This window comes from Cucurbita pepo, chromosome 4 (genome assembly GCF_057944985.1).
Source record: "Cucurbita pepo subsp. pepo isolate OVF chromosome 4, ASM5794498v1, whole genome shotgun sequence".
Lineage (NCBI taxonomy): Eukaryota > Viridiplantae > Streptophyta > Magnoliopsida > Cucurbitales > Cucurbitaceae > Cucurbita > Cucurbita pepo.
The window spans coordinates 11,595,045-11,609,740 of NC_141801.1; the positions used below are offsets into that span (position 1 = coordinate 11,595,045).

The 14,696-nt window shown below is 39.1% G+C and overlaps 2 protein-coding genes across 2 annotated transcripts; both read right to left on the bottom strand.

The window, feature by feature from the left end:
- Positions 1-431: 431 nt before the first annotated feature.
- On the bottom strand, positions 432-11,763 carry LOC111794109 (FIP1[V]-like protein). Its single transcript, XM_023676250.2, has 9 exons — positions 10,650-11,763; positions 8,225-8,478; positions 7,569-7,695; positions 7,249-7,317; positions 7,012-7,149; positions 4,281-4,382; positions 3,833-4,179; positions 1,666-3,325; positions 432-1,379 (listed from the first exon to the last, which is right to left on the bottom strand). Exons 1-9 carry the CDS (start codon positions 11,583-11,585, stop codon positions 822-824), a joined length of 4,191 nt encoding a protein of 1,396 aa, XP_023532018.2. The 5' UTR covers positions 11,586-11,763; the 3' UTR covers positions 432-821.
- A 1,329-nt stretch (positions 11,764-13,092) lies between these two features.
- On the bottom strand, positions 13,093-14,603 carry LOC111793684 (uncharacterized). The gene has a single exon (XM_023675683.2). It carries the CDS (start codon positions 14,360-14,362, stop codon positions 13,202-13,204), a length of 1,161 nt encoding a protein of 386 aa, XP_023531451.2. The 5' UTR covers positions 14,363-14,603; the 3' UTR covers positions 13,093-13,201.
- Positions 14,604-14,696: the final 93 nt, after the last annotated feature.

Genomic DNA, 14,696 nt, shown 5'->3' on the forward strand with positions numbered 1-14,696 from the left:
CGTTTTTCTTTTCCTTTTTCTTTTCACTTTTAAACATTATCCTTTTCTATTTATTCAAATCATCACTAAAACTCTTTTTGAAATTATTTTATAACAAAATTAATCATAAATTAATACACCAAATATTTTGAAAAATCATTTTCCACTCTTTAAAAGAAAATATAATAATTTAAAATACCATTTTAGCGCATATAGTATATGAACGTCAATCTATTCCAATACCTCAATCACGGAAAAAACTAGTCTATTAGTTTTTCTTAGGTAACTTTTTAATGTTCACAATCGATTTTGATGTGGAGTAAGAATGAGATCACGTTCATTTATGTCAAACGGATTAACTTTGAGAATGAGCAAAACTGTGAAAATGCATCTCATCTTCATTGTAATGTTAGTGGCAAACTGAGTATAAGCACATTTCTAAGACTAAGATGTCCTAAAATAAACATGTTGATGTTCCTCGGTCGAACGCTTGACGACGAATTAGAAGGCAATAATCATACAAGTGTGTCTAGAAACGCATTCTACGCCGCTTTCGGTAATCAATTCAATGTTACATCTCTTGCTGGTAGTATATACAAACACCGTAGAAAAGTTGCTCCTGGAGATGATAATATGGTTACAAAATAATATATTGACCAAGAGAGGGAGAGAGATGAGGCCTTCATTGCTTGGTATCACCCTCCTTTAGAAGCTACTCCAAGTTGAGGCATTGCATTCTCAATGGATCTGAGCACGGCTCGGAGGCCTCTTATCATATGGAGCTTCCCTTAAAAGAAAGAAACGCCACAAATTACGACCAAATAGTTTCGTTATTTTAACCATCAACTACCAATCCACCTTCGTTTTCGAGCAGGTCGTTCTGGTTTAATCTCTGAATCTGCAGGCGCGTCGCTTTTGGAAGAAGGCAGTGCTTCATTCTCCATCTTTTTTATCACCAAAGCCTCTTTCTCACTTGGCATTGGAAGCTTGAAGCGCTCGCTTCTCTTCTTCAACTTTTCGACAGTGTCCATATGTTTATCTTCCAATACTTTTGTATCAGAAGCGCCACCTTTCGAGTCCAGATCGCCACTATCTTTCTTTTCAGCCAGATGGTAGTTGTCGCCAGCCTCAGCCCCCTTCAACGAGTCATCTGGATGTTTGCTGCCTTCTGAAGATCCACCATTGTTGTTCTCAATTTCTTTAGACACTAATGCGGATGATGACTTGCTGTTCATATTGAACTCCCTCTCTTTGTGACTTGTCCAACGTTCTAATTTAGAGCGCCCCCGCCTGGAATCTTGCTGCTCATCGCCTGAGGAAGCGTTATCAGTATGTTTTCTAGACCCATGATGGTGAACTGAATGCTCCAACTCTCCATGATCATCAGAACCTTTCAATGCCTAGAGTGAAGCAAAAAATTATAGGAAAAGGTCCATAATGAAAACAGACAATAGTTACAAGGAAATCTCTCCACTTAAACCACCAGTGAGTGCTTAGCTTATAAGGAATGCCAGGAACCAGTAAGGAAATTCAACCGCACAGCTAAATCAAATGGTGAGCAGTTCATCGAAAACAAGTAGAATAATCGATTTCAAATAAAGCTTATTAGAAAAAGAGAGAAAGAGAGCCAAAATTTTGCTTTTTTATTATTTTTTTAATTAAGAAATATTGAGATCATGAACATACCATCTGACTCCTATGGTTGTTTTGGTTCTCTTGGGTTTTCTTGGAAGGACCTAAAGCATTGTAGTCGCTGCCATCTACTTCTCTGTTCTTCATCTTGCTCTCTTTTTGCCTCTTATCATATGTTCTCTGGTTATCAAAAGCATTAACCGCATGTCTTTCACTAGTAGCCTTTTCCAGCCTAGATCTTCTATCCTCGGTACTAGGTAGATTTCGCCTTGAATAGGCATCCTCACGTCCTCGGCGAGAACTTTCCTCCTCTATTCTATCCCTCCTCTTATTTTGTTCGCTGTGACGCACCACATCTTTTACTGGGTACTCTTTTTCAGAAACTTTATTGTCATCCTTCACCCTAACATGGCTCCCCCATGCTTTCTCTTCGGTTCCATGCCCACCCCTGACAGAGCTCCTTCCTTCATCTCGATCCCGCTTGGATAGATTTTCCTCACGAGGTTGTTTCAATCTATGCCAATCCTCCTTATCTCTCTGCCTATCACCTCTTTCTCTTTGCAACCACTCCTCTTTGTGCCCTACAGAATGGTGATCACCAACGTTATCCCTAACTCTCAGTAGATCATCTCTCTTTTGTGGTTCAAACACTTCATCTCTTTCCCGTTTCCGGTGGCTTTTACTCTCTCTCTTACCATGCAAGATATCGTCCTTGTCTATATGATCCCGCCTCAGATGTTCGTCATCTTTCCTTTTCTTGTTATAATAGCTATCCACACTTTCATATCTACTCTTCAAACTGTCATCTCTTTCCCTATGTCTTGAGCTAACACTTTTATCATAATGAGCCCTATAGCTTCCATTATCTAACTTTTTGGTTAGATGGCGGTCATCTTTATCACTTCTCTCCATTTCACGAATTTTGCCCCTATGCCTAGATCCTGTTTCATCATCATGCTCCCTCTTTCTTGTTTCTTCAGTTCTTGCTTTTCTGTAATAAGGATCATCATCTCTTCTTTGCCAAGTAGCTTCAGCATTACTCCTCTCCTTTCGCCGATCAAAACCATCAGGTTTCAAATGATGCTGATGAGCCAAGCTGGGATCCCAGTCTCTGTAAGCATAAGCATCTTTCCTCCCCTTAACTTCCATTCGGTTCCTTTCGTCTTGTTTGTCTTCATTATCTCTTCTTCGAAAATTCTGTTCGTTTTCATCATGGTACTTCTTAACACTCCCCATGCTTGACGAGCGTCTATTTTGAAATACTTCCTCCTCAACCCCATCCTGCCATTTCTGATAATCCCTGCTACTCCCTGATCGTGTTTTTCTATTTTCACTACTTGCAGCCTTCGAGTCTTCATCGTCATCTTCTTTGTGCATAATTGGTTCAACTATAGGACCCAATTTCTCATTATTCTCCATTACTTCGTCATCTCTATCATTTTTACTAGTGGTACTGGTTGAAATGAAATTCACATTCTCCTGATCAATTCCAGTATTTCTGTCAGCCTCAATGAGCTCATCATCATGTTCAGCATCCTTGTCCTCAGCACTACACTCCTGGGCAGCCTCAACCATTACAGGAGATGATACTTGTGGACTACGTTTACCATTCAAACTTCCAACAGATCCCTCCCGACTGTCCGAAGATTTACTAACTCGCGAGTTCTGTCTTGGAGAATGAGGGGACTTATTACGTGTTCTACCCGGTGGCTGCCTGTACTCAATAAGGAGAGAAATAAGAAATTCCTTCAGATACGTCAATACCGAGCTAAGAAATGCCCAGACAGGGGAAGTAATAAAGATTTCCAATGACTTCGAGAAGAGAGAGAAGAAAAAAGTCTTCAACAAAAGCATGGAAATTTTGGATTAGTATGAAAATCTTAAATAGAACCTCGGACAATCATCTTGAATGGAACTATTTAACAATCTGTAATGCAAAATGGCGTACTGCTACCTGAAAGTACTCCAACAAGCTAGCAAATCATATAAAACAAGCTTGAATAAGATGAGACATGTAAGTGTGCCCAACTCAAAACTAGTAGGTCATAAGCCTCCTAAAATGTCAAATACGATAAAAATAAAGACTTCGTTATATAGTGAGACATTTAACTATAAAATGGAAAAAAGGTTCAAACTGAATGCTGCTATTATAAACTATAAAATCAACTTACTGGCGGTAGCCATCATGGTGAATGATTGATGTTTACCATACGGTTCTTACCTTTCCTCAATAGTACCCAAGTTCTGAGCAGAGTAAGTAGGGGTATGGCCTCTAGATGCAGGATCGTGCATTGGTCCTTCTGAAGCGAAAGGCAAACTGACATCTTCGTGTATGTTGTTATCAGAAGCAGAATTCATTGATGTCTTCCTTCTTCCAGCCTTTTCCTGCAGTTCACTATTATAAGGTTCTGAAAAATTGTCAGGATATTCAGTATCACTATGAATTTGCGCATTGTCATCTTCAGCTTCATGGACTTCTTTGAAATCCTTTCCTGGCAAATCATTCTGTTGGTCTGGGGTGCAATTTCCTGTGGAGGAATTATCTTCCAAAGAGTCCTGCAAGACAATCTATAGAACCATATGGCTGAAGTTAATTTTTAGTAGAATTATAGGATTAATATTAGTGGAAGAAGATAACACATTTTGCTCAATCACAACTGATGAAATACCTCAATTATAGCATCAGAATCACGAATTCTGGGGGGTCTAGTATCAATGGAGGGAAGACGCTCACCATAACCACCTTCCACCTGTATGGCTCTGCCCGTAGGCTGGGAAGGAAAATTTTCACCATTGAGCTTCAATGTTAGAATAATGTCGAGACTAAACTACCTACCCACAGCATAAAATTCCGAAAAAGCAGTAAACATTAATGCAAGAGAGATAAAATGCAGTTATTGCATGAACAAAAAATGGAAATCACAATCCAGCAAATAATAATATTGAAGAGGTCGTAGTGCCCTTATGAGTTCAAAATGAGCTTTTGAAGAGGTCCTCATAGTAAATTCTTATCCGATGGTACCCCAACTTCAAGTTCAATTTACATAAAGTAGCAATGATCATACAATTCATTTGGAATGGTTTTCCAATGCTCAGTAGTCAACAAATCTCCAGCTACTGTTCTGTTTTTTTACCCTAAGGCCATTGAGCTTGAGAAAAGGCTTTTGCTTGATCAATAATTAAACAGCTAAATATCTCCCGCTGAACATTTTATTAAATCTTCTGGGCTTGAGGGTATATACATATGGTGTAAACTAATTAGGAATGACGAGCTCTCACAGGTGAATGGAATAATCATACAGCCATGGAGAGAGAGGTCCAATTGGTATGGAGGCTGCAACCAAATATTAGTTCCAAAAGCCCTTTTTTATCTGAAACAGAATTTCTTGTTGAATTTATGAACAATTACAAGTGAACCTCTTTTTAAATATGGAAGTATTCAATGGTGCCTAAAAGTACTGCAAAATGAAGGACTTCTTTGCAACAGAACACCCTGCCCCCACAAATCCTAAATTTCACTCACAATATCTTCCAATTGACCTGAATGCCACAGAAGGTGTAACCACAGCATGTCATATCATAACTACCCCAAGTCTAATATATACAAATTTGGATAGGAAACAATTTCATTGATGGGATGAAATTGACAAAAGAGAGAAATCTTAGCCAAATAAAGTTAACTATAACTGACGAAAGGAAAGACATGCTTACACCAATGTAGTCAGTTAAAGCTTCAAAAGTTTTTTTTCTTTGTCATGAAAAATTCTGGTATTTCTTTCCCTCCAAATTATCCCCCCCACAAAAAAAAACCCTTTTGATGTTGAGCCAAAGCACCGTTTCACCACTTCGCCCATATTCAAAAGCAATAACCCAACTCCTTGACAAATTCCCTCCTCTTAACGAACTCGTCTGAGCTTAGGAAGATAATCAGCTTACTGATATCCCACCTTCTACACTACCAAGCCTTAGTGAAGTTTGGTTTGTCGTACCTTTGATTATGGCTATAATGGCTACTCCTATAAAGTTTTTGCGACCTTCATTGTATTGAGGCAAGATCGACCTCATAACGAAGTTAAGTGAGGGCTCTACAACCTCTAGTGATCCTTCAATCCCTTTACACACTTTTCTTCTCCCATTCACCTTCCTTCCTCATCCTCACATTCTTCTTGAGGAATCTAATCCTACAGCTCCTTATTCTTGCATCTATGGTCAGCTGGGTGTGGTTCTCCTCACCAGAAGCATAGCCCTTTTTCCCTTTGATGTTGCAATTCAACATCTAACAAGTATTTGAATGAGGTACCCCTATTTGCAATTGTAATTAGCTCCAACCCAGTCTGATCACTTTTATCACTTTGCTAGTTATTTTATTTGGCAAGCATATGCATTGGGTTTGTCGAGGTGAAGAACTAGGCCTGTTGGTATAGAGCTACTATTCTGATCCAAATTCCTAAGTGTTGCATCTAACAAGTCTAGTAACCACTTGTCAACACTCTTGGAATGCTCCCTGAGGATGGACAGCCAAAGGCTTCTCATGCAAAGGGTCCTCTTGTGTTTACTTACAAAACCCCCTAGAAAGTGGTCTAAACCATCAATACCATGACAGCATTACACCCAACATACTCATCACTATTGACCCCATCTCTTGGGATTTTGATAAACAATTCATATCAAAATTGAGCTTCACTAAGAAAACTAGCCATGAAGATCGCATCCATTGAACACCAGAAAGTAAAATATCTTGGAACCATTTTAACACACTTCATCTCCTCCTTATGCATCCAACTGAATACCTCAATTCCTCAACTAGATTCGTGTGCACTAACTATTTCTCTTTCAAAGAATTTTTCCAAGGAAAAGGAATGATCAATCACTGTCCTCTTCAGTTTTTACTTTCTCAGGAGTTGGTTCACGCCTTTGACTAACATTGCCAAACTCTTCTCTACTGATTGTATCTTCTGAACTTCCCCAGCCATTGTTCGCAAACATCGTTCAACAGACCTGATTTGGTCAATCATCTCCTTCTCCCCTCTTAGAATGCCCGAAAAGGTGTTCTGATGCCTTAGCCAAAGCATGGCAATTATATTAATATATGAAATGGTTTACAGGCCATAAACATTATAGAGGTATGAGTATCGCTGTCTCCCAACAAAACTAAGCTACTCATCACCCACCACCACAACAGTCATAAATATTAACAATATTACAGACGGCCCTACGTCACTCGCACACAAAAATGCGGTCACTCATCATATGCTCCTCCCCCACCTCTGACAACTAACAAAGTCAAGCACTACATAGCTAACCTATAACTCAAGCACACGAGACTTCTACCTACTGTATGTAAAACAGATTGAGGGCTTCCCTCTACATATCACAAGGATGATAGATCATAGTAAATACCAGAGGTGGCCGCAGACGAGCTGCTCCTTTTCCTAGATCATTTTGCAAAGCCTCAGACTTCCCATGAGTATGTCCGTTGGAAATATCATGAAAGCCTGCAGCAGCTGCTAGCTCTGGAGGCAAATCAGGATCATAGCCCTGAGAAGGAAATAAAAAAAAATAAAAAATAAAAAAGGTTAAGAGATCAAAATATGGCTTAAAGAACTCACTCCTTCCATGAACGAACCATCAATATACCTGTTCTGTCCGTCCACTCTCATATACACGAATTTTGCTTTGCATAGTAGCTTCCAGGCGTAGCTGTTCCTGTATATAAAATAAAATGGGCATTACGTTGTTTTTTTAATGGAAAGCAATTTTATTAAGAATGAGAGAATACAAAAAGGCCAAACCAAAACTGGGTAGTACAAAAAAAAATTAGCAAAATGCCCCAACTTTCAGTAGTCAAAAGTAAATAATGAACAACAGTCGAGCACCCCAGAAGAATTGAAACACTCGCGGGGAAGGGGAGCTATAAGCCCAGAAAACGCCAAATTAAAGCAATGGTAAGCATTTACCAGCTGTTTGCAGTATCCCTTCCAGCTATCCTCATTCAGGCCAAAGTTGAAAAAGTCAGATATGTCCACTCCGTTAGATTTCCATGGTTTCTCCTCAAAACCATCAATGTCAACTTCAAAAATTGTTCTGAATTCCAAAGTTAGGATAAAAAAGTACAGGAATTAGCACAGCAGGAAATTTTGAAAAGGCTATTGAAACAAAATAAAATAATTACGAAAATGAAGGTGTCCTCATACATAAAAATTTTACGGTCATTTAGGAATGACTTAGAAATTTGTTTAAATGTATAAACTCCATTCCAGTGCAAGTAAACAAAAAAGAGAGCAAGATTATGAAGCATGTCCGATGTAACTGGGTTAAGGTCAAGCTTATGAAGCAGAAAAATATGTGAATGAACATTCTCCCAGAAGATAAATGTGATTTGTGTTTTATGAACTGAACGGAAAGCAGTCTAAATTATACTGTTCACTCCACATAACAAAAACATGCAAAGTTCAGTTTACTTGCAGAGGCACAACACACCAAGGTCATGTAAAAATTGAAAATTGAAAAGAAAAAAAAAAGCCAGAAATTGAAACACGCAATTGATAACAAACTAAAGCTAGCACATCATGTTTCAACTCAGAACCCGTCAGTAGGCCAAGTAAAATATTACTTGTGTGAAGGCAGAGTGAACTCTAGGCCACCACCAAAACCACGCCCTCCCATATTATTGCCCCATCCAGGCATTCCGAAACCTGAATGAAAACCTTTCTGCATTGAGGCAGGATCTTTTGCTCCTGCTGGTCGCCAATCGCCTCTTCCACGACCACCAACAGGACCCATGACAGGTGGACGAGCTTGATTTGGCGTCACTCCAGGGCCAGAAGCAGGATTACCAGGAAAAGGTGCTGCACCAGGTCTCACATACTACATTGACCACCAAGAATATGGGCTTTATTATATATATAAAAATACAAAAATACAAAAACAAGCAGCAGGCAGAAAAATGCAATAAAGTTTAACCATCTGCAGTTGAAATCTAAAAACTACCCACAATACAAGTGAATCCAAGATTTTCCAAAATAATCAATTATCACACACTAAAAACTACACAATTTTATGTGTTCGATCTACTACAGCAAGTATTTTTGTTAGCTTTGACTGAGAAACATAATTTCCTAAAATATCCAAGTAAAATAAAAATTACATAGCAATAAACCAAGTGCTCAACGATGCAAATAGATTTTAAAAAAGCAACATTCATCTAAGCTACAAAACTTGTAAAAGAAAACAAAAAATTATGTTCACTTCACACAAACATAAACAACCTATATAAGATATAAAGAAACATATCATATGTGAATGACACAAAGGAAGTGCGCTTGAAGTTGAGTAGACAAGTAGGAAGCAATCAAAAAACACATAGACTGCTTCATTTTTATTGCCTAAAAACCAATCATCTGAACAAGAACAAAAGTGATGGGGAAAAAGAAGCAAACATAACAAAATACTGGCAAGCAGATATTAATATGTTATATAAGCATCAGTTACAGGAAAATTAAAATAAAATAAAATTCATCTAGCTTTGGGAAAAGAAGACCTAACAGTTCTATAAGACTCAAACCAATTAACTTAAACCTTAACTATTTGATGACTGGAGAACGATTGCTACACAGTGGTGATCTAAGCAACTTACTAAAATAACAAAAATGGCCAGCAGGCTTTTGCGAATGGCCAATACAAAAATGACAGTGATTACAACAACAACAAAACAAACACACAAAAAGCAGAAATTTTGGTTGGCCACAGAAGCTTCTACTTGAAAACTAATAATAAAGACAACAATTCTTCCATTTCTCTTATTAACTTCAAGGATAGTGCTCGCTGTTCAGGGCCATTTAACTTGCCCCAAATATCTAAAAAATTCAATTATGACACGAGTAGAGCCAGGCGTGAGATAAATGCTCTGGTGATTTTCAATAGGAATGGTTTCCGTTCATCACTTGTGGAGGAAATAAGAAAATTAGAACCAAGCACTATGATATCCTTCAATATTATTCATGTCATGACAAGTTTCCAACACTGCTGTACATAGAAGATTGTATGTGTGAGGCAGGCACGAGAGGAACTCAGTTTTACAAGAAAGGGGAAACCGATGAATGGACAAAGTATCATCAACTAGTTCTTTGATGGCTCATTGAGGGGCTAGAAAGATGTGTAGAAAGTGTCTCAGAGATTGTAATCCTGGAACTGAAAAATGTCTCCCGCCATTCAAGTTGTAGTCCGTGTCACAGATTACAATAAACAGGATGATGATTTCGACCAGCTACTCCCCAAGTAACTATATATAATTAATAAAAAATATACGAGGAAGTGATAACAAATCTATCCCCAGCCTAAACGAACAAGAAATCGTAAAAAAACCTTTTCCAATTGGTTTGAGTCAAGAATGAAATTACAAACACAGATAACAAACACTATCTAGAAGCTGTGAACAAAACCAAATCGTCCACATTAGATACATTCTTAGACTTCCCTTGAGAAAACCTGCAGTTTCACTTGAGATGGACCTGAGACTCCCAAAGAGTAGCCACTTACCACTGCCTTTAAAATTGTGCCCAGACCCTGGCTGAATAAAAGAACTTGTGCTCTATGGGGGGGGGGATGAGCCATTTATGGTTGAAGGTTTAACAGATAGAACCCCTTGTTCTCCCAGAGAACTCGCAGTTGATTACATGATCCTTCTCTTTGTCACGATGGTTATTACACATCGAACCCCAGGTATCTCTTTTGGATGAATCAAATTATCAAGTTTGCAAGGATAATCAATGATTATTTATTACTTTCGACTGATCATGAATATCATATGAATCCAATAACTTCCACTGTCAATCCAAAATTTCTTATGTCAATAAGAGGGGCTAAAAGTACAATGGCTATCCAAATTAAAAATAATTCAATAGTAATAGCTACATGAGTATTATTCACGTCATATGATAACAAACAAAAAATTACATTTCGATTATCAATGACAAGCGGGAAATTACAAAACCCCATATACACTCATCACACTTTGGAAAAACAGACAATACACTGACCTTATATTGAGAATGAAAAGGACGATAACCAAAATTGCTATATCCGAGTTTTGGCGCCACAACCATCCCACCACTAGATTTTGCAGCCTCGCCCATCTCCTTTCTCTCGCCATCCGCTACCGGCACTGCGTCTTCACCCCACTCTTGCTCTTCCATACCCTGATTCTGATCATTGTCCCCCAAAATAACCAGCGGGCGATCGTCTTCATCGTCCTCATCATCACCACCCAATCCACCTCTCTCCATTGATATAGGCCCACGATCATTGTCATTCAACACAATTTGCAATTCGTCCTCACTGTCACTATCCCAGTCGTCACCGCCATCACCTCGGTCTCGGGCAGCATCATTCGTTCTAAAACCTTCCACGTTCTCAAAATTTCCACCTCTCTCATGGATCGATATTCCACCGCCAGGAGACAAGCCAGGAATAACCGGCTCCATACCCACGTCGTCCTCAACCCCAACATTCTCCTCTTCAACATCAAATTTGACATCCTTATCCATCAAATTAACATCTTTCTCCAGAGCACCAACAATTCCAGATTCAACACCGAAATTCCGATCCTCCAAAGCCCTATTCGGCAATTCAACATCGACGGAAGCAAAATCCTTAACTCCCTTCACCCGAGAACCCTCTCCGTCGTTTCTGGCGGCCAAATTGAGAACGAACCCAGAAGAACCAGCGGGTACAGACTCCCGAGGCGGCTGGATAGGTGGGGTTTGATTGGCGAGCTGCACCGGAACAACCGACTTGGAGTAAGAAGGTCCAAAGGGGGGAGTCTGATGGTTCTCCTGACGATTGAGATCGATCGAACGTAGAAGGGGCGGAGGGGTGGGAGAAGATTGGTGAGTCTGCGGCGCGGATGAGGAAGAAGAAGCGAAGGGTCTGAGAACATCCGTGTAGAGATCCCCGAACTCATCATCGTCCTCCATCTTTGAGAAGGGATTTTGGGGGAATCAAAGACGGAAGAGAGGAGTTTGAAGGGGAAGGGGAAGGGGAAGGGGAAGGGGAAGGGAAAGGCGCTGGTTAGGAGCTGGAGGCGAGCGTTAAGGAGTGTGGCAATGTGGGCTTTTGCTTCTCATCTTAAGACTTCCCCTATACTGATTCCGCTCTCTTTCTCCCTTTGCATTAGGTTTTTTATTTTTCCCCAACAAACCTCAGGAAAGCCTTTTTTTTCTTTTTTTTTTCTTTTTTTTTTTTTTAAATTTAATTTTGGGAAAGGGTTTTTTATTATATTTTTCGTTACATTACAAGCTTAATGACTTAATTTTCTTGAGTTTTATTCTACTGTATACTATAAAAATTCAAGCTTAAAATTCATTTAAAATTATTTAATCCTTAATTTTAAATTTGCAACAATTTAATAACAAGCTGAAACACTTCATTATTAAGGATCATCCAAAAATATCGTTGAATCTCATCAAATAAAAAATAATATTCAAGATTCATAAAATGTTGAAGCTATGGTAATAGATCAAAATTTTGTTGTCAATATAATGAATCTACTCTCATAGCTTTGATCGTCAACCTCCTGCTTCATTGTAATGTCATGAAACCCAAATCTAGTTTCATCCAGTGCATGATGGGGGATGGAGGATTGGATTGGATTCAAATAGTGCATGATGGAGGATTGGATTCAAACAAAACCCCAATTATATCAAAACCAAAGTTAACAAAGATATACTAGTTTCATCCAGAATTTTATACAACTACAATGTTGAAACCTGGTTAAGGCTTAATGACATAATTTGAAATGTTCATTCTTTTATCTAGTTTGTATTATCATCTTTGTTTTCTTATCTTTATGTTAAAAGTTAAGAGTGAAGATATTTAGCATTGATCATCAGAAGGGGTATAATAAAACTAATTGAAACCAATACAGTAAGTAGTAGATGGATATATATGATGGGAACAAGCTATTACACAAGTAGGAACATTCCCTTCCATCACAACTCCAAACAAGAAATCTTCTACAGTCTCAAGTTGGAAAGAATTATAGGATTTTTAAGGATCTGCTTACTTCTTCCAAGAAAGTTCAAGCAAGAAGGGCACACCATAATTACTTATTTTGCTACAAGTTGACGATCGGAGGAGAACACAACTCCACCTGAATTTTATAATTCAACAAAGAGAACATCAAGTTGTGCTATGAATCTGATTTCTCATGATGTAGTAAAACAAATGTGAAACAGAGAATCATGGATTGATCACCGCAAGACTTCCAACAATATTGATTGATCTAAAAAATGTAAAACAGTTCTACTAAGTTCATGTTTGGGAGTTGATTTTGGAAGGACCAAATCACTTTTGCCATTTAATCATTTTGAGCACAATGAAGTGGTTTTGGATGCTTTGATTCTTCCAAATCACTCCCAAACATTAACAGCAGATGAGCAGATGACACTGAAAACTTATATATCTTACATGAATTAGAAACGATGAAGCATGAATCAACCAAGTCAAGAAAAGGCACTAAAAATGAAGGTTTGGATACAAACAGTATTAAGGAGAACTGTCATAAACATATCTTGGCAGTTCTTAACAGCAATCAATTACGACCAAGGGGAAGAGATCTACAAGAATATGTCTCCTTAAAATCCGACTTCCTAGATGAGGTGAATATGGAAGCATAGACTTCTTTGGTAGCATTGGCAGGGGCCATGTCTGCTGCTTTAAATCGCTTAACACCACCATTACTTGCCGCAACCTTTACCTGAACTCCACTATCTGGCCGCTCATGCTTCTCAGGCTTGGCTGAAACCTTACCCAAAGCCTTACCTTCAATGCCATGCTTTTTACCAGACAAACGGGATGGTGCCAAATCCACACTCACATCTCCATTCATACCCACTTCCCCAGTCCTCACTTTCTTCGTCTTCCTCTCCTTTGATTTCGTTTTCTCTTCCTCCATCCTCTCCCTCATTCTTACTACCTCCTCCTCGCTCCCATTGATCACAAACTTGTCTCTGTCCATGAACTCAGTATGACAAACAAGGCAGGAAGAAGATTTAACCTCCTTCAAGGCCTTTGCACTCAGCACGTGTCCACAAGTTCTCAGAGCAAAAAATTTATACTTACCATTGGACTCGAGCCCAGTAATCGGGCATTGAAACCTCGCCTCTGAGATCGCATTGCCACGCGATTCTGTACCGGGAATCATCGAAAGATTTATATTGATCATATCCTTCAAACCCTTGATATGTCCGAAACCTTTTGGCAGCTTCTTCTCCAGCAACGCGTGAACCAGCGACTCCTTGTTGAAGATATTTCCAAGCCAATCGATCACACAAGGCTCCCTCAAAGGCTCGTTAGAAAGAGAGCAGTTCAACCACTTGGATAGCCTCTGCTCGTTAGGATCGACCTTATCGGGTTTCTTCTCTGCGTACATTTTAAGGTAGCAGTCACGGGATTCGGCCCCGGTTGCACCGCCATCACCACCGCCCCCAAGAACCCTGGTTCTTAAAATCAAGGTGGACAGAGGGGGAACTAGAGAACTGGAAATTGTGGCGGAATCGAGGAGAGGTTTCCCATTTAGGGTGAAGTAGAAAGATGAGGCTAACCGTGAAGCAGGCGTTTTGAGGAGAAGAGATAACTTAAGATCCGTGAGGGATTGGGCCGATGTTTGTGCTAGGTTTACGATTTTGGATTGAATTTGGAGGTCGGGAGAATGGACGAAGAACTGAAGACGGTGTTGATTTTTCGGATACATTGGTTAGGGTTTTGAGAATCGAAGACGATGACAACAAATTTCCGTGGCTAGTGTATCGCGATCACGATCCGAACGACGATGATTGTTGATGAAAATCTCAAGCTAGGGTTTCAATCACAATCAGAAATATCGACAATTTTCGGATTCGATGGATGAATGGGGAAGACACCGATTGTGTTGAAATCCAGAAATTTCGCTTCTTTGAAGTCTAGACCGCAAAGGATCGGGAGAAGCATATATACAGCAAAATTTTAATATTCAAATTCAAAATACTTCAATTATCAATTTAATTGAATTTTCGAGAGCCAATTATTATACTCAATATTATTTTTAC

What these genes read in the sequence shown, in the direction of transcription:
- LOC111793684 (XM_023675683.2), bottom strand. Translation starts at nt 14,362, where the DNA reads ATGTATCCGAAAAATCAACACCGTCTTCAGTTCTTCGTCCATTCTCCC.
- LOC111794109 (XM_023676250.2), bottom strand. Translation starts at nt 11,585, where the DNA reads ATGGAGGACGATGATGAGTTCGGGGATCTCTACACGGATGTTCTCAGA. An exon ending in CTTTTCATTCTCAATATAAG is followed by an intron (nt 8,479 to 10,649) that starts GTCAGTGTATTG and finishes TGGTCAATGTAG; the next exon opens with TATGTGAGACCTGGTGCAGC. An exon ending in ATTCTGATGCTATAATTGAG is followed by an intron (nt 4,180 to 4,280) that starts GTATTTCATCAG and finishes ATGGTTCTATAG; the next exon opens with ATTGTCTTGCAGGACTCTTT.